The sequence below is a fragment of the Stegostoma tigrinum genome, chromosome 2, assembly GCF_030684315.1.
Source record: "Stegostoma tigrinum isolate sSteTig4 chromosome 2, sSteTig4.hap1, whole genome shotgun sequence".
Taxonomy (NCBI): domain Eukaryota; kingdom Metazoa; phylum Chordata; class Chondrichthyes; order Orectolobiformes; family Stegostomatidae; genus Stegostoma; species Stegostoma tigrinum.
This window is the reverse complement of record NC_081355.1, coordinates 113749466-113768860: the sequence shown is the minus strand read 5'-3', so window position 1 is coordinate 113768860 and position 19395 is coordinate 113749466. Positions and strand designations below refer to the sequence as shown.

The window sequence follows — 19395 nt, the reverse complement described above, 5'->3', positions numbered from 1 at the left end:
CTTCAGAATTTAAGTCCACCAAATGATCTTGGCCCACATATTCTGAGGAATGACAATCGTAGTCAGATTACTGCTGTGCTGAAATTTTTTTTGTTAGTACTGGACTCTGCATTTCTAACTGGGAATTCCAATCCTCGCTCCCTCAAAAAGGCAAAGCATAGTTGAAATGAGCACAGTTCCTATGTAATGTAGGACAATAGGGGAGCAGTCTAACTGTGCTTTAACAGCAGTCATTACATTGTGAGATATAAGTATTCAGTGGCAGCAAGACACCTTAACAGGTATGGAAGGAAAGTGCATGGTTAGGATAGCAACTAGCTAAGGGATTAGAGTGCAAGGTGGTGAAGGTGCCAGGTGGAAAGTGTGCCAAGTAGTGGGGGTAGGGGCCAGGTAATTGATCAGCGTTTAGGATAGATCAGGCAGGTGAGCTGTGTCAAGCCAGCAGGGATGTGGGGAGGGATAGCTTAAAAATCTGTTTTAGCTTTGAACATATTTAACCCAGCTTCTACAACCCTTTGCGATAAAGAATTGCACCAACTCACCCTTTGAAAGCATAAATTCTTCCTCGTCTCTGTCCTAACTGAGTGACCCCTCACTCTAAGATTATGCCCTCTGGTTCTGCTTAAGAAATCTGAAGCATTTTGTGGCTGTATAATTACAACAGAGTTTCCTCAATAAAGTTTCTATGCTTCATTGTTCTTTCACACAGATGAAAGGCTTGTTTTTAAACCCAGCAAGTGAAACCCAATGTCAGACTTAGACTAAATAGTTCCTTTTCTCAAGTATTGTAGAAATTCTGTTTAGCCCGTCAAATCACTCAAGCAGAAATTTTAAAAATCCATTTTTGTTTGTAGCACATTATTGTGTCTTCAGGATATTTCAAAATGCATTGCAGCCAACAAATTACTTTTCAAGCACAAATAGAAGGAAAGAACATCAGTGTTCCCATATCCTCAGGACATCTCAAATGCTGTACTAGAGGAATTAAGAATTTACATTTTAATTGCTGCCAACGTTATTCTGTAGACAAGAATGACAACCAGTTTATAAACATCAAACTCAGACAGACGTCGAAGCATCATTAGTTGATCTGTTTTAGTTTTTATTTTGTTGAGAGCAGAATTTCTTTCCAGAGCAGTGGGAGAGCTTCTTCTAAGAAATCTGTAAGACCACAAGACCTTGAACAGGTAGGAAAAATTCTCTCATCCAGAGGATGTTGATAGTATTGCTCTTTCACCCATGCAAAAATGTATCAAGCTAGATTGTGTGCTTAAATCTTAGAGAGTCAATTTTGAACTTTTACCTCTTTGTCACAGTCAATACCTGTTTAATTGTAATTCTGAATACACATTTAGTCCATAGTCAAGGAGTTTATCTTTTTGCTTTCTCTGAGCTGTTGCCTGCTTTTAGGTAACAGTATGCATTATGACAATTAGAGAGGTAAATTTAGTAATCAAGCATTTTATTCTACGCTATGCACTTGATATTCTCACCATTTGATTGTTAATCATCGAGGGCATATTGCAATCTTATTGGATGGAATTGAAAAACCTTCTGCTGGAAATACAAGCACCAATTGGAATCACAGGTCGTCTTTGCTGTGGCTATTTTACTGAGCTAAAGAGTTCTGCAAAGATTAGTAATAATGTCGAACCCAGAGAGTGACTGAAGTGAATAACAAATATGCATTTAGGGAAAAGAAGACAAGCACTTGGGGATGGGGGTTACGATTAATTAGATGGTTATATTAAAGGGTTTAATGAGAAAGAACAAGAAGGGCAACAAATTGTGGGGCTGGATGAACACAGCAGGCCCAGCAGCATCTTAGGAGCACAAAAGCTGTCATTTTGGGCCTCGACTCTTCATCAGAAAAGGGGGATGGGGAGAGGATTCTGAAATAAATGGGGAGAGAGGGGGAGGCGGACTGAAGATGGATAGGGGAGAAGATAGGTGGAGAGGAGAGTATGCGTGGGGAGGTAGGGAGGGGATAGGTCAGTCCGGGGAGGACAGACAGGTCAAGGGGGGCGGATGAGGTTAGTAGCTAGGAAATGGAGGTGCGGCTTGAGGTGGGAGGAGGGGATAGGTGAGAGGAAGAACAGATTAGGGAGGTGGGGATGAGCTGGGCTGGTTTTGGGATACAGTAGGGGCAGGGGAGATTTTGAAGCTTGTGAAATCCACATTGATACCATTGGGCTGCAGGGTTCCCAAGGGGAACATGAGTTGCTGTTCCTTCAACCTACGGGTGGCATCATTATGGCACTGCAGGAGGCCAATGATGGACATGTCGTCTGAGGAATAGGAGGGGGAAGTTGAAATGGTTCATGACTGGGAGGTGCAGTTGTTTACTGCAAACCGAGCGGAGGTGTTCTCAAAGCGGTCCCCAAGCGAAGAGCGTTGAATTCACCATTAAGTCTGGCACGGACTGCTTCAGCCAAGGGGCTTGGTTCTGGTGCTGCATGTCATTCAGTGTAACTTTTCAAAGGGTAGATTTCTAACTAAAAAGACACCAATATGAATTAAGGTGGGTCAAATGGACAGAGATTTTAATGGCTGTAGTAACCGCAGGATTGGAGAGGTGATCGGCTGTTCCCAGTTTCCAACTCCCTACCTCGAGATGCCACTGCAGCATCTTAGGGACAGCACTGACGTGAACTCTTTTAAGAGTGAGAGAAAGGTAGCTTCTCTAACCAAGCAGGCATGGAGGGAATAGCTGGGGATGTCAACAGCATTTAGGTCCCTTTAAGCTAGAGGCAGATCACCAAGAGCGTCAGGCACTTCAGCTACCAAACACACACTTTGATTTCCCCAGCATTCTTATGCATAGCAATACTCAGGCTCACAAATCTGGCAGCCCCACTCATTCCTCTCTTTAGAAGGACATGAATTTTAGGTAGGGTGAGGGAGGTTTAGAGGGGATGTGAGGATGCATTTTTTCATCCAGAGGTTGGTGGAAATCTAGGACTTATCACTTGTAAGGGTGGTAGAGACAGAAACTCTCACAATATTTGAGAACTATTTAGATGTACGCATGCGATGCCAAAGCATACAAGGCTGTCGGTCAAGTGATGGAAAATGGAATTTGAATAGTTAGGTGGTTGTTTTTGACCGGTGCAGACTCAATGGGCCTTTACTGTGGAGTGGACCTCTGTGACTCTATGACTCATATCACCAACCAATATACAACACTCATGCTCATTCTCATCAATTGCTCTCCTGCACCCATGACTCACATGAGCCTTGCACAAATTATATACTTGCATCCTCTCTGCATAAGCCTTTGCCTATCTGCCAGCCTTCGCTTTTTGCAGGAAATGCATGTATACAACTCAGCAACAGGCAGAGAGTGGCAGGGTGCAGTGAAGGGGTGTGGCCCAGCCTTCCAATAACAGATACCTTGATGGCCATTGGCAGAGTATGTCCAACTGAGAAGGAAGCCTTGATTCACATGGCCACAAATGTCAGAAACAATCTGCTGCGAGTTTCTTGAGGCACTAGTGCTCACGCATATCGAGAGATCCAATCTCCAGCTTTGCCACTGGAATTGTTTTCCTTTTCAGTTAAAGACTATCCAAAAAAACACACCTTCTGGTTTCAAAATCACTTTGTCACAAGCTGCTCCCACACCGTGATGAAAAGGTGATAGCAGGGAAGTGCAATGAAGTGAGTGAAGTGCGAGACAGGTGAAATACTTTCCAATCATATGCCAAGCACTGAAATCACACTCTTGGATGAGCTCCTTGAGGAGCAGCCTCTCAGCTGGCCATGACTAAAGAGTAATCAAAGGCTTACCAGTCTTTAATTTCATTGAACCCAGAACGGAGGCAATGCTAAATACATCATCTTTTTACATTTGCTGCCAACAAGGATCTTTATTTTATGTGTTAATCACCACCAACAAAGCGGCAGTTATTGCCCAAGCCAGCTGTCCCTACCTACGTCCGCGACACCACCCACGCCCTCCACCTCCTCCAGAACTTACAATTCCCTGGTCCCCAACACCTCATTTTCACCATGGACGTCCAGTCCCTATACACCTGTATTCTGCATGCAGATGGCCTCAAGGCTTGTTACTGTCCCACAGGCCCGACCAGTCCCCCTCCACCGACACCCTCATCCGCCTAGCTGAACTCTCCTCACCCTCAACAACTTCTCTTTCGATTCTTCCCACTTCCTACAGACAAAGGGGTGGCCATGGGCCCCAGCTATGCCTGCCTCTTGGTAGGCTACGTGGAACAGTCCCTCTTCTGCACCTACGCAGGCCCCAAACCCCACCTCTTCCTCCGTTACATTGATGACTGTATTGGCGCTGTCTCTTGCTCCCCAGAGGAGCTCGAACAGTTCATCCACTTCACCAACACCTTCCACCCCAACCTTCAGTTCACCTGGGCCATCTCCAGCACATCCCTCACCTTCCTAGACCTCTCAGTCTCCATCTCAGGCAACCAGCTTGTAACTGATGTCCATTTCAAGCCCACCGACTCCCACAGCTACCTAGAATACGCCTCCTCCCACCCACCCTCCTGCAAAAATTCCATCCCCTATTCCCAGTTGCTCCGCCTGCGCCGCATCTGCTCCCAGGATGAGGTATTCCACTCCCGCACATCCCAGATGTCCACATTCTTCAAGGACCACAACTTTCCCCCACACAGTGGTCGGGAACGCCCTTGACTGCTTCTCCCGCATTTCCCGCAACACATCCCTCACACACCGCCCCCACCACAACCATCCAAAGAGGATCCCCCTCGTTCTCACACACCACCCCACCAACCTCCGGATACAACACATCATCCTCCGACACTTCCGCCATCTACAATCCGGCCCCACCACCCAAGACATTTTTCCATCCCCACCCTTGTCTGCTTTCTGGAGAGACCACTCTCTCCGTGACTCCCTTGTTCGCTCCACACTGCCCTCCAACCCCACCACACCCAGCACCTTCCCCTGCAACCGCAGGAAATGCTACACTTGCCCCCACACCTCTTCCCTCACCCCTATCCCAGGCCCCAAGATGACTTTCCATATTAAGCAGAGGTTCACCTGCACATGTGCCAAGGTGGTATACTGCATCCATTGTACCCGGTGCGGCTTCCTCTACATTGGGGAAACCAAGCGGAGGCTTGGGTACCGCTTTGCAGAACACCTCCGCTCGGTTCGCAATAAACAACTGCACCTCCCAGTCGCAAACCATTTCCACTCCCCCTCCCATTCTTTAGGTGACATGTCCATCATGGGCCTCCTAGAGTGCCACAATGATGCCACCCGAAGGTTGAAGGAACAGCAACTCATATTCCGCTTGGGAACCCTGCATCCCAATGGTATCAATGTGGACTTCACCAGCTTCAAAATCTCCCCTTCCCCCACCGCATCCCAAAACCAGCCCAGTTCATCCCCTCCCCCCACTCCGCCACACAACCAGCCCAGCTCTTCCCCTCCACCCACTGCATCCCAAAACCAGTCCAGCCTGTCTCTGCCTCCCTAACCTGTTCTTCCTCTCACCCATCCCTTCCTCCCACCCCAAGCCGCACCTCCATCTCCTACCTACTAACCTCATCCCACCTGCTTGACCTGTCCATCTTCCCTGGACTGAACTATCCCCTCCCTACCTCCCCACCTATACTCTCCTCTCCACCTATCTTCTTTTCTCTCCACCTTCGGTCCGCCTCCCCCTCTCTCCCTATTTATTCCAGAACCCTCACCCCATCCCCCTCTCTGATGAAGGGCCTAGGCTCGAAACGTCAGCTTTTGTGCTCCTGAGATGCTGGTTGGCCTGCTGTGTTCATCCAGCTTCACACTTTATTATCTTTATCGAAGATGTTGGGAAACTGCTTTCTTGAATACAACAGACAGAGCTAGTAGACCATTTCAAGGGCAGTTAAAAGGCAACTACATTGCTGTGAGTTGCGTTCAACCCAGATCAGGTAAAGAGGAAACATTTTCTTCCGTAAAGGGTATTAGTAAACCCCTATTGTCATAATTACCTATCAGATATTTCATTTTAATCCCAGATTTAACAAATTAATGGTTATAAACCCCATATCACACTATTATCGTGGTTTAATTTGGATAGTTGACAGTTTAGGCAGCTTTTCCCGAGGTGCTCTAAGACCTTTCTGAGGCCAAAAGAGAAACTTCAATTTCCAATGGAAAGTTTCTGCATTCAGACAGAACAAATTGGATCCAATCAGAGATTAATTCCTAGACTAGGTAATTTGAGAGATGTTTAAAAGGTATCTACAGGCAAAGGCCACCAGTCCGTCTTGTAGCTAGAAAATTCACTAGACATGCCCCCTTGCTGCAGTAAAAACAAACAACAGAGATACTGTTGGGACTAACCACTTGTAAATGAGTACACCAAACAAAAGGACTTTCTCCACAGTTTGAAACCCCAAAATGGAATCGTCCTGACCCCAATCAGAATTTTAGGGCCTACATTTTTGTGATAGAAATCCATTTAAAGATCCATTTAAAGTTTTCAATTCATGGAAATGGCATTCAAAGCGATCAAGTCATACACATAACCATACTGATGCAAGATTGGCTAACATCCAGTTTGCACAAAGTTAAATATGTGAAATTTTGTACAATAACACCTAAATTTCCAGAATATCTGACATGCAGTTTTAAGTGACAGAAGCTTCAAATAATACTTTTCTTTTCTACAAAGCCTGCTTTTATTTTTATTGAAACAGATATTAGCATGTTGATAAGCTAACTTGATCATACTGCTTTCAAGTAATATCTAAAATAGCCAGAATTGGCTCATTTTCATAGAATCATGGAATTACACATGTAATCAGATGCCATTTGTCCATTAAGTCAGCGCTGACTTTTGGGAGGGGCCATCTAGTTGCTCCTAATCTGTTCCCTCATATCTATACAAATTTTTCTCTTTCAAGTATTTATCAAAATTTGCTTTGAAGCTACTATTACATTTGCTTCTAACATCCTATGCTTTCTAATCCATTCCCTTTGCATTCTAAATCCTAATCATTTAATTGCATATCTGTGTATATGTGTTTTTGCCATATATGTCTGGTTCTTTTGCCAGTCAACGTAAGTCAGTATCCACAAATGTTAGAAGCAGTTACCCTTTATTTACTGTATCTAAATACTTTATGATTGTAAATACCTCTGTCAAATCTCATCTTCATCATCTCTATTCTAAAAAGAAAATTTCTAATATCTTGAGATCATTCTTATAACTGAAGTCCCTAAACCCTGTTTTTCTTCTCTCTCTCCGATAAATCTGTTTTATATCCACTGCAAAATATCCTCTTCCTTCTTAGAGATCCTTCCCAGAAGTTGCAAGGGGTTGACATCTTCAAAGATTTAAACACAAGTACAGGGTCTGAACATTCTTAAAGTTGTACCACTTAGCATATGCTATCTTTCCTCATTCTTGTATCAATGAATCACCTCAGAATTTTCTGCACTCAATTTCATGTGTCCACCCATTTCACCAGCCTGCCTGTGATTCTCAACATCTATTATTACTTTCTTCTTTACTGCTTACTACATTTCCAAGTTAAATGCCTTGAGGAAAACCAAAGAACAAACACTGTGTGGGCAGGAGGCATAAATTTAACTTGTAATTGTGCACTTAATCTTCTCATCCAGCTGTAGCCTTGGGCGTTACATTCCATGTTTCAACTTATATTGTTTAACCAATCTAGATGCCAAAAAGCCTCTGCTTGGAATTACACAGGAAGCATATGGAACAATCTCTTTACCATCCAATCGCCTCTGTCCTACAGTAATGGATCTTGCTGAAAATTCAAGGGTGAAAATTTATTCTATTTTCTGTAAATTAGGTAAGAAGATAAACTGTTATAAGCTAATTAAGCATAATGTAAATAAAAATAAATTAAACATTGTTGAAAAATCTAAATTACAATTTGAAAATAAATCCATCTGTTCATTTTGCACTGATGAATGCATGAGAAATATTGTGAATCATACTAAGTTTTGGAATCAGTGAGCAATGGAATTTTATAAAAGTTTCAACATTTGTCCAGATTTAGTTTTACCTGTCGATGGCCATGGTATTAATAGTAGCAACCCAAATTACTTTAATAGGGTGAGATGTCCCTCTGAATTTCGTGTTAGAATAAACAACAAATTAATTGATTAAATTAATTTTAAAATTAAGTCTATTTAAAAAATTGTTGCTATAAATATGATTATTTCATTTTGAAATTATTGCACAAATTTATCTTTTTTAAGGTTTTGAAGATCTACCTGGTTTGTCTGCACATGATTATGTCACACTTGCCATTGTACATGGATACCTAGATTTCAAGGTAAGGTAATTTCAAAGTACCAGAAAATTTTCCATTTATGAAATTATGAAGTTAGAGCAAATATTTTTAAATATTTAATACAAATTCAACTTTCTCATGATTAGCACTCCTGATCCATTCTTAAAAAAACAGTATGCTGAAGGAAAATATGCTGCATAAAAATCACTTCCTCTAAGAAAACATTTTATTTCTTAACCTCTAACTTTTGCATTCTACATTGTCTATTTAATTACTTTCTGTCTTGCATATAACTAGGCCAAAACAATCCTCTTTCTAGCTTTAATATTAGCTTGTTCATTGCAGAGCATGCACCCTTTCTCTGGTGCAATAAGTCTAATTTATTGAGCAAATTCTCTGGCACTGAAAATTAATTTTACAAATATGGTATCTCATTCATTCTAATTTTAATACTTAGTGTAATTTTCTCTATTTCATTTATCTCTACAAATCCATAGAATTCCTACAGTGTCGCAAGAGGCCATTCTGCCCAACAAGTCCACACTGCCCCTCTGAAAAGCATCCCACCCAGACCCATTCCCCTAAATTCCCATGTCTAACCCACCTATCCTAAACATCCCTGGGCACTGTAGCATGGCCAATCACCTACACAGCACATCTTTGGACTGTGGGAGGAACGCGGAGCACCCGTAGAAAACTCACATAGACATCGAAGAATGTACAAATACCACACAGATGGTCGCCCAAGGTTGGAATCCAGCCCAGGTCCTTAGCACTGTGAGGCAGCAGTCCTAACCACTAATCCAATCCTTCTTTTCCATTATTTATTTAACATTCTATGTTAGAATTGACATTGATTTCAATATTATAACTGACTACATGATTTAGATTATGTGCCACGCATTAATGATTATTCAGTTTGATTGGCCAAAAAAAAACAGACAATTCTTCATCTTGTTTGCACAGGCCCAGATGATTGTACTGATAGTTGTAAATTCTGTGGTGGGAGTTAAGCTATTTTGATTCTTGGCTGACAGGAACTTATAATGCACAAATCCAAGGAATGTCTGTGGCAAGTACGGTTTAACATATGATTTGTGCTGTTCATTCACTGTTTAGAGCATAATTTGGCTGATTTAAGTTAGGTGTTATTGATGTATATACAATTATACATCTCAGGCATGCATATGATATTGTTGCTGGTAACATGATGACTATGATGGGAACTAAAGAAAATCCATGGAACAAAGGTGACCATGCAGCCACAGAGAAAATCTAGTTGTTTAATGGGATGCAGTGAAGTGAAACTGAAACATTCTGATGCCACAAAGGTGAACCACAGAGAAAAAGGAATGGAGGAGAATAGTCAACAGTAGGATACATACTGAATAATATTTATAACAAATTTATGTAAAATTCAGCTTAAGAACAAACTCTGTTACCAGGTGGGATGCATATGGAATGAAGTTGAGAAGGAGCTTAAGCAGGAGTCAGTCTATCCAGTTGCAGCAGATTTGGACAGCATGCATAATATTTTGAAGCATTATGAGAATCTTAGCTGGCAGATTGCTCACTATCAAACTGATATACTCGAAAACCGAGAAAAACAGGATACATATGAAGAGCAGAAAATGTATTCAGAGGTAAGCAGCCTTGGATTTTAACAACATAATATTTATTACTGTTAATTCATTTAAGATATGTATTATTGAAGTATATTGAGTCATACAGTCACACAGTACAAAAAAGGTCCTTTGCACCAACGTGTCTACACCAAACTGTCTACTCTAATCCCATTTCAAGCATTGGCCCAAAGCCTTGAATGTATTCACATTTTAAGTGTTCTTCCATATACATTTTAAAGTTGTGAGGTTTCCCACCTCCATTTCCCTCCCAGAAAGTGCATTCCAAATTTCCACGACCCTCTAGGTGAAAAATGTTTTCCTCAAATCCTCTGTAAGCCTCCTGCCCTTCACTTAAAATGATGCCCCTCGATATTTTAATTATTTATTATGGTTTATTGTAAAATATATTTCAGAGTATTTGACTCATTCTTTATCAACGTTAAAACTTCCTCAAGAATTGTGATGTTGAGAATTGAGCTGTTGAGAAAAATTTCCACTGGTGTAATTGGATGTAAACTAGCTGGGAAATGGCATCCCATCCCATTTCACTATGAAAGATAGTGGGAACTGCAGATTTTGGAGAATCCGAGATAACAAAGTGTGGAGCTGGATGAACACAGCAGGCCAAGCAGCATCTTAGGAGCACAAAAGCTGACGTTTCGGGCCTTGACCCTTCATCAGAAAAGGGGGAGGGGGAGAGGGTTCTGAAATACATAGGGAGAGAGGGGGAGGCGGATCAAAGATAGATAGAGGAGAAGATAGGTGGAGAGGAGACAGAGAAGTTAAAGAGGCGGGGATGGAGCCAGTAGAGGTGAGTGTAGGTGGGGAGGTAGGGAGGGGATCGGTCAGTCCGGGGAGGACGTACAGGTCAAGGGGAGCGGGATGAGGTTAGTAGGTAGGGAATGGAGGCGCGGCTTGAGGTGGGAGGAGGGGATAGGTGAGAGAAAGAACAGGTTAGGGAGGCGAGGACGAGCTGGGCTGATTTTGAGATGCAGTGGGGGTAGGGGAGGTTTTGAAGCTTGTGAAATCCACTTTGATACCATTGGGCTGCAGGGTTCCCATGCAGAATATGAGTTGCTGTTCCTGCAACTTTCGGGTGGCATCGCTGTGGCACTGCAGGAGGCCCAGGATGGACCTGTCATCTAAGGAATGGGAGGGGGAGTTGAAATGGTTCGTGACTGGGAGATGCAGTTGTTTACTGCGAATCAAGCATAGGCGTTCTGCAAAGCGGTCCGCAATCCTTTACCTGGTTTCCCCGATGTAGAGGAGACCACACTGGGTACAGCGGATACAGTATACCACATTGGCAGATATGCAGGTGAACATCTGCTTGATGTGGAAAGTCTTCTTGGGACCTGGGATGGGAGTGAGGGAGGAGGTGTGAGGGCAAATGTAGCATTTCCTGCGGTTGCAGGGAAAAGTGCCGGGTGTGGTGGGGTTGGAGGGGAGTGTGGAGTGGATAAGGGAGTTCCGGACAGAGTGGTCCATCCAGAAAGCAGACAAGGGTGGGGATGGAAAAAGCTCTTTAGTGGTGGGGCCGGATTGCAGGTGGCGGAAATGTCAGACGATGATGCATTGGACCCAGAGGTTGGTGGGGTGGTATGTGAGGACGAGGGAGATTCTCTTTTGGCGGTTATTGCGGTGACGGGGTGTGAGGGCTGAGTTGCGGGAAATGCGGGAGACACGGTCGAGGGCATTCTCGACCACTGCGGGGGAAAGTTGCGGTCCTCGATGACTGTGCATTGATGACTGTATCGGCACTGCCTCGTACTCCCACAAGGAGCTCAAACAGTTCATCCACTTCACCAACATCTTCCAGCCCAACCTCAAGTTCACCTGGACCATCTCCAACACATCCCTCATCTTCCTGGACCACTCTGTCTCCATTGCAGGCAGCCACCTAGAAACCGATATCCATTTCAAGCACACTGACTACCACAACTACCTAAAATATACCTCCGCCCACCCACCTTCCTACAAAAATTCCATCCCCTATTCCCAATTCCTTCGCCTCCACCGCATCTGCTCCCAGGATGAGGCATTCCACTCCCATACATCCCAGATGTCCTCTTTCTTCAAGGACTGCAACTTCACCCCCACAGTGGTTGAGAACGCCCTCGACCTTGTCTCCCGCATTTCCCGCAACTCATCCCTCACACCCTGTCCCTGCAATGACCACCAAAAGAGAATCCCCCTCATCCTCACATACCACCCCACCAACTTTTGGGTCTAGGCCTGAAATGTCAGCCTTCCTGCTCATCTGATGGTGCTTATCCTGCTGTGTTCATCCAGCTCTACACCTTTTTTTATCCCTTCTGTCAATACTGTGCAATTTTGAAAAATGTTGGAATTTGATGAAAGACAGCATTGAAATTCATTTTGCATTGGATCCCTCAAACAAATCGACAGACTCTCCTCCAAACCACCAAAATGGGCATTAAACTTAGCCCTTAGAACAACATGCTCAGCATCTGAATCTCCTTGCTCTAACGAATCTATTAACTACTGTCATTTTGCAGATAAGACATTTACCACAAAAGTTGTAGGGGTTGTTGGGGTGCAATGGTAGTGTCATTACTTCTGGACCAGGTGGATTAGGTTCAAGTCCCACATGCTCCAGACAATTGTTATAAAATGAGTAGATTGATTGTCTAAAACAAAAGGTGAGTTCTGTAACAGCATATGTATTATGTCAAAATGTTAATCTTTTCCATTCATCAGCTTTGTTTGGTTCTACTTAACTATTTTTTCTAAATTATTTTTCAAAGATACAACACAACCACAAACAAAGAGAAATGTTCATGAAGTCATGGCAGGAGTATGTGGCCAGGACATCAAACTATGAAACCTTGAAGGCAAGGATTGTTTTATTTAGTGAAACAAATATCATTATATTACATTTCATTCTTTAAAAAATGACATTTCTGTTTAGATGGTTCATTATCCTGTGTATTGAACTGTGTTGAAATTAGAAACTCATACATGCTTTGGTTCTATAATTCATTCCCTCCCAAGAAAGTAAAACTGGAATTTTTAGCTTGCTCAATTTAAACATTCTGCTGTGACTTTCAAATATTTCATCTTAGCATTACTAAGTCAATGATTAACCTCATCTTTTATGAAGAAATTCCATGATCCACTGCTCCCAGTTAGACCACTGCCGCTACAATTTTGGGGAGGGGATGGGTAGCACTACAACATTGCAGTTCAGATTGTCCAGTTTTGACTTTAGTGATTTTAGTGGGTAATTGTAGCACTGTGATTTTGATTTTTACATTGATTTAAAATCCACGCATCTATTGAGGCAGTGAAAGACTCAATAAGTGCCACTCCTCTTTGATTGAAAATCCGTCCATTGATCTTTGGTAAAGGAAAGATCAGAAGGCTGGCCAACTGGTCAGAACTCGCAAGAATTAGAAGCAGCAATAGGCCCTTGAGCTATTCAATGAAATCATGGTCGATCTGATTGTGGCCTTAACTATAGTTTCCTGACTGCCCCATCACCAGCCCCTCATCCCCCCAAACTCTTGATTCCCTTGTAGATCAGAGGTGTATCTAACTTGGTGATCACTAAAATCTGTTGTCCAATTCAAGTAACTTCAAATGCTCTAGACCATTGAGTTCTCACAGTGGCTATGCTTCCAGATGCAGGAGATAATGGAAATGCAGCATCAGAGCTTTGATGAGGCCAAATGATCAAGTGATGACTAGTGTGACTCCTCCTTTGAAAGACGAATAAGCTGATTCTGGAAAGCTGAGATCTGCAATAAATGGCACATATGAAGTTCTTTCTTGCCACTGAACTCTGCTGACTCCTTGTTTATGGGGGTGTAGAGATCGTATATTCACTTGTGCAATGGAATTTCATTATAAATGCACAGTCATCCTCAGAGTATTGCATTGTAGTATTGGTGGTGTGAAAACATGACCATGCGACCCAGGGCAGTCATACAAAGGCAGTTCCATGACAGACTAATGAGTCAGATGAATAGAAGCAGTGGAATAACCTTCCTACAGGAAAAGTGCTTTTCTTAGCTGTGTTACTGAGAAGGTAGCAGCTGAAGCTGGGGTTCAGGAAGAAGTTGAAGATCCTTTGACTGCTTAGGGCTTGGGCAGGGTATTCTTTCAAGTAAGTTTAGTCTATTGGGCTAAGGGCAGTGAGGGCAGCGGTAGAGATAGCATATCAGATTTTCTCAATTTGAGAGAATTCCTATAGCTGAAGCTCTCCACAGAGGTTACACAATCTTATAACAAACCTTGTTCAAGCTTTGCATTCTTAGATTTGTCCCGTTAATTTGCTTAATTTCAACTCAACTTGGTTAACAAAATATTCTTGTATACAGCGATGTCTTATACTAACTAAATTTGTTTTAAATTATTCCTCCATTTCCTATAACTGCCATTATTAACATTGTAATTGATTCTTTCTGTGTTTAGAAAGCTAAAAAGGATCAAGAACAGAGCATAGAATTGTCCAAGGTGAAGAAGAAAGATTTAAGTCTTACCATCCATAAGACTGAAATTGCAGGTTTACACACAACTGTAAGTAATTCTGTTCCTTCCAACATTTGCACTTATAAATGCGTATTCCTGTAAAAAAGACACATTTTGTCTTAAGTTTTTACGCTGCATTCTTCAGGACAATTTGTAAGAAATATCAGTGTAAAAGGAAAACAACTCTTAGACTGTCTGAGAGGAAAATGCTGGTTGGTTGACAAGTGGATAATGATTGGTAGAAGCATTGGCATGGACAATGCACCAGTTAAATGATGACTGACAGCTAACTGAGAAGTTATATTTAAATTCTAAACCAAGCAAGTTGACTGTATGGGTAAGACATTGCCCTGAAAAGTGAACCAGAGAATGGGTGTCATCTGTTTTTTTGAATTAAAACAGATACCTTGTGTTTACAGGCATTTAAGTCTGCAAAGAGCAGGGCCACGCATACTAATATATGTAGTTTCCAGTATGCACAAGTACACTGCGCTGCATGCCTGACTAGCGATCCTAAATTTGGTTATTATCACAATCCTTTGTACAATCAGGATTATTTGACAAATAATAGCCAAGTGCAGATTCACATCTAATTTTGGGCACTATGTTTTAAGTTTTGCAAGCTCAGAGACAGTTGAGTACATTCAGTGCCTTGAACAATCGTAATCAATGTATCTGCTGTATAATGTAATTGAACTTGACAGTTAATTGCCAGTCAGCACCGGACTGGTGCATTCTCCAAAGCAATACCTCTACTAATCAGAATCCACTTGCCAACCAGACAGGACTCTCTTCTCATAGAATTTTTTTTTTTCATTTTACTTTGGTATTTCCTGTGAATTGTGCTCTTTATGTCTGGGGAGGTGACAGCATAATGGTATTGTCACTGGCCTTGTAATCCAAGAGACCCAGGTAATGCTGAAGGTACCTGGGTTTTAATCTTTTGTGAGTGCAGGCTAAAATTTGAATTTTAAAATAATTAGGATTTCTTGGAATAATTGTAAGCAGTGAGGTGGACAGTGTAGAACTCAAAAAGTACACAGACAACTTGGTGGAGTAGGCACATGGGAGTGGATATGTTTCAATGCAGAGAATTGTGCATGATGCATTTTGGTAAGAAGAAGACAGAAAGGCAATAAAATAAGGGGTACAATTTTGAGGGGGATGCAAGTGTTTCAGTGTTTATGTGCACAGGTCATTGAAAGTGACAAGACAGAAAGAGCAATTTTTTTGCAAAAGAAGCAAGGGTGATTTGAGAATAAGTTTCACTTTGAGTCATAAAGCTGTAAGCACGGACATAGACCCTTCGGTCCAATTGGTCTATGCTAACTATAAACCTAGCCCCATTTGCTAGCATTTGGCTCATATCCCTCAAAACCCTTCCTATTCAGATATCCATTCAGGTGCTTTCTAGATGTTGTATTTGTACCAGGCTCCACCACTTGGTCTGGCAGCTCATTTCATACATGCACCACCATACGCGTGAAAATGTTGCCCCTTAGGTTCCTTTTGAATCTTTTCCCTATCACCTTAAATCTATGCCCTATAGCTTTGGTCTCCCCACCCCAGGGCAAAGTCCTTGCTGTTCACCCTATCTATACCCCTCATGATTTTACAAACTTCTGTAAGGTCATCTCCCAGCCTCTGATGCTCCAGGGATAATAGTTCCAGCCTATTCAGCCTCTCCCGATAAGCCAACCCCTCCAACCCAGGCTACATCCTTATCAAATTTTTTCTGAACTCTTTCAAGTTTTACAATCTCCTTCCAAAGTAGGGAGACCAAAATTGAATGCAGTCTTCCAAAAGAGGCCTAATTAATGTCCTGTACAGCTGTAACACGACCTCCTAAATCCTATACTCAATGCTCTAACTAATAAAGGCGAGCATACCAAATGTCTTCATCACTATCCTGTCTACCCGCAACTGTACTTCCAAGGAACTATGAATATGCACTCCAAGGTCTCTTTGTTCAGCAACACTCCCCAGGACCTCACCATTAAGTGTGTAAGTCCTACCTGATTAACCTTACCAAAATGCAGTACCTCACATTTATCAAAATCAAATTCCAGCTGCCGCTCCTTGGCCCAGTGGCCCATCTGATCAAAATCCCATTGTATTCTGAGGTAACCTTCTTTGTTGTTCACTACATGACTAATTATGGTGCCATCTGCAAATTTACTAGCCATACCTTCAATCTTCACATCCAAATCATTTATATAAATGACAAAAAGCAGTGGACTGTCTCCACCACACATTGCATTCCATACCCAACAACCAGCTAAATTGTTGGGTATAGAATGCAATCAATGTATGGTGGACACAGTTCAGTTGAGGCATTCAAGAGGGCATGGATGATTATTTGGATAGTAATAATGTGCAAGGGCATGGAAATAAAGTGGAAGATTGGCAATAGGTAATGATGCTTATTTGAAAAGCTTATGCAGGTGCAATGGGCCAAATAACCTCTTTGTGTGCGTAAGACCTCTAATTCTGTGGATAGTGCAGGAGAAAAAGCTTCAATAAAATGTGTCTTTTTCAGCAATACTGAAGTTCTATTCTACCAAATGATCAGTTATCAGTAAGGTTCAAAAAGTAGTAAGTTGTTTCTTTCCTTACATTATGCATGACTGTTCATCGTCATTTTAAAATCTCTTTCTTCTGATTTCACTGCCCTCTTATCCTTCTTAAGTTTCATCCTCCATTAAAACTTCCCAACACATATTCACAGCCACTCCCTTGACCTTGCCAACTCATATGGTGTTGTAAGATCCAATGTAAGAATCACAGATACGACCTCTCTGGCCATAAACCCCTTCCATTTCCCAAATCTACTTCTTTCAGTATCTGTCATTTGAAAATCACTGGTTCCTATTTCACAAATAACTGCTTTTCAGATTCCTAAATGTGCACCATTTAACCCTCCATTTGCCATTACATTTCTGAAGCTCTTGATTTATTAAACCACACCTCTCCTCAAACTTTGATGGCCTAATCCCAAATAGAGCCATTACTCTGTCTCACCCTCGGTTTCATTATTTTCAGTTTCATTTCAGTTTCCTTAAGTCCAATATTGTTCACTTGAAAGGACTTTGGCAGCATATAAATATTTGTTAAAACTGTCCACGATTCCAGAAAAGTGGTTTATTTCTCAACTGTAAAACATCTTCTTAGCCTCTTCTCACTTCCATCTTCACCTTCAACATGAAGTCTGAGGAATTCATTGGACTTATTTATCACTAGCACCAAGACAGCCCAATTAGCTGCCTCTGCCAAGCAGTTTCCAATACCTCATCTCTGTCTTAAATGAATGATACTATTTTCTCATCCCAGTCTTTCCCACAAGAGAAGCAATCTTTCCACATCTACCCTGTCGAGTCCCTCTAAGGAGCTTTTATGCTTTGATATGGTGGCCTCTCATTCTTCTAAACTTCAATGAGGACATGTTCAACTACTCAACCTCCAATAAGATAGTCCATCCATACTGGGGATCAGCCTTGTGGATTTTTCTCGCCCACCTCCAAAGCCAGTACGTTTTTCCATAGATAACTGGTCCAAAACTGTTCCCAGTGTTCCAGCTGTGGTTTGACTAGTACTTGTATAATTTTAGCAAGACCACTCTATTTTTATCTCCATTCCCTTTGAAATAAAGAGCCAACATTAAATTTGCCTTCCCGATTATCTGCTAAACTTGTAGGCTAACTTCTTGAGATTTATGGGCAAGGAGTCATTCATGGCTATTCAAGTCCTGAGAAGAGTCCCTGTAGGAAATGCTAACTTGTCTGTTCAGTCCTCAGATGCTATCAATGTGTTGATTATTTTCAGAAATTTCTATGGTTTTTATAAAAGAAGGTAAGTAAATATAAATAAAGTTTACCATGATAACATCTGTAGCAATTGGAAAGAATGTATGGAACCAGAAGGTTCAACGGTTAAATTACTCACCAACAAAGAATAAATAAAATTAAGAAAACTTTTTTCAGAAAATATTAAATTGTAGAAGCATTTTAAAGTAACGATCTCATTTCAATTTCACTTTATTTGGAATTCACATGTAACTGAAGCATTGGCATTGTTATGCAGTTCAACAAAGTAGGTAAGAGCTGTACTGTAATGTGCAGTACAGTGGAAACACTCTGGTGAACATGTGTCTCTATTTTCCCATAAGGGTTTCTGGGGACGTTTGGTGTCAATAGAAAGCACACCGAAGGAGTTACTAGGAGGTCCATTTTCACCTGTAAATCTTACGACAAAGGGAACGTGCAGAGATGGTGCAGCAATGAAAACTGGCGATACTGGAAGCGAACTTAAGGATACTTCATGTTCTGTGTCTGTAAAATGAGTTCTAGATATTGATTAGATTAAATTCTTTATGGATACAGTTTGTAGACTTTTATCGTGTTTGAGTTTTTCGTTAATAAAGAGCAAATTTTTACACAGCAAATTGTTTTTGACTGACTAAAGTTATTTATAGGCCTTTATATAAATTTTAAGTGAACTTTAAAAAAGTCAAAAGCAAAATTAAGAAAAACTATAAACAAAAACTGGAGGCAGTCAATAGGCCAGGTAACCCCTCCAGCAAAAACAAAGAAGTTAATATTCCACTTCCTGAATTGCATTTGTAATAAGTAGATGATTAGTCACACAAATAGATATAAATGAGTATCATATAGTTGCGATTATGTACATGCGGCTGCAAGGTGACCGGGTTGAAAGCAAAATATCCAGGGATGTACAGTATTTTTACGAAGGACAGGCAAAAAGGAAAGGGAGGTGCGGTAGTCTTGCTGGTTAAGTAGGAAAATAAACCAATATTAGCTATTAGTGGAAACTGTGTTGGTACAGCTAGGAAACACCAAGGGAAGGAAACAATTGTAAGGGTTTAATATAGACCCTCAAACTGGTGGTAATATTGAGGAAGACATTAAAAGGAAATTAGAAATGCAAGCAATCAAGGTACCGTTATAATTTAATTTTAACTTTAATTGGCATATTGTTTCAGCAAATTAAACGTGTAAGGA

General features: G+C 41.5%; 1 protein-coding gene across 6 annotated transcripts in view; it reads left to right on the top strand.

The window, feature by feature from the left end:
* The window catches only part of LOC125448813 (cilia- and flagella-associated protein 69-like), an 89209-nt gene extending 70416 nt beyond the window's left edge, over positions 1 to 18793 (top strand). For all 6 annotated transcript variants that reach the window (XM_048524362.2, XM_048524390.2, XM_048524407.1 and 3 more), the window contains 6 exons: positions 7674 to 7811; positions 8224 to 8300; positions 9704 to 9901; positions 12652 to 12738; positions 14321 to 14425; positions 18543 to 18793. In XM_048524362.2, coding sequence (XP_048380319.1) covers positions 7674 to 7811; positions 8224 to 8300; positions 9704 to 9901; positions 12652 to 12738; positions 14321 to 14425; positions 18543 to 18716 — 779 coding nt within the window. In that variant the 3' untranslated portion in view covers positions 18717 to 18793. The remainder of the gene's footprint in view (positions 1 to 7673; positions 7812 to 8223; positions 8301 to 9703; positions 9902 to 12651; positions 12739 to 14320; positions 14426 to 18542) is intronic.
* The last annotated feature ends 602 nt before the right edge of the window (positions 18794 to 19395 follow it).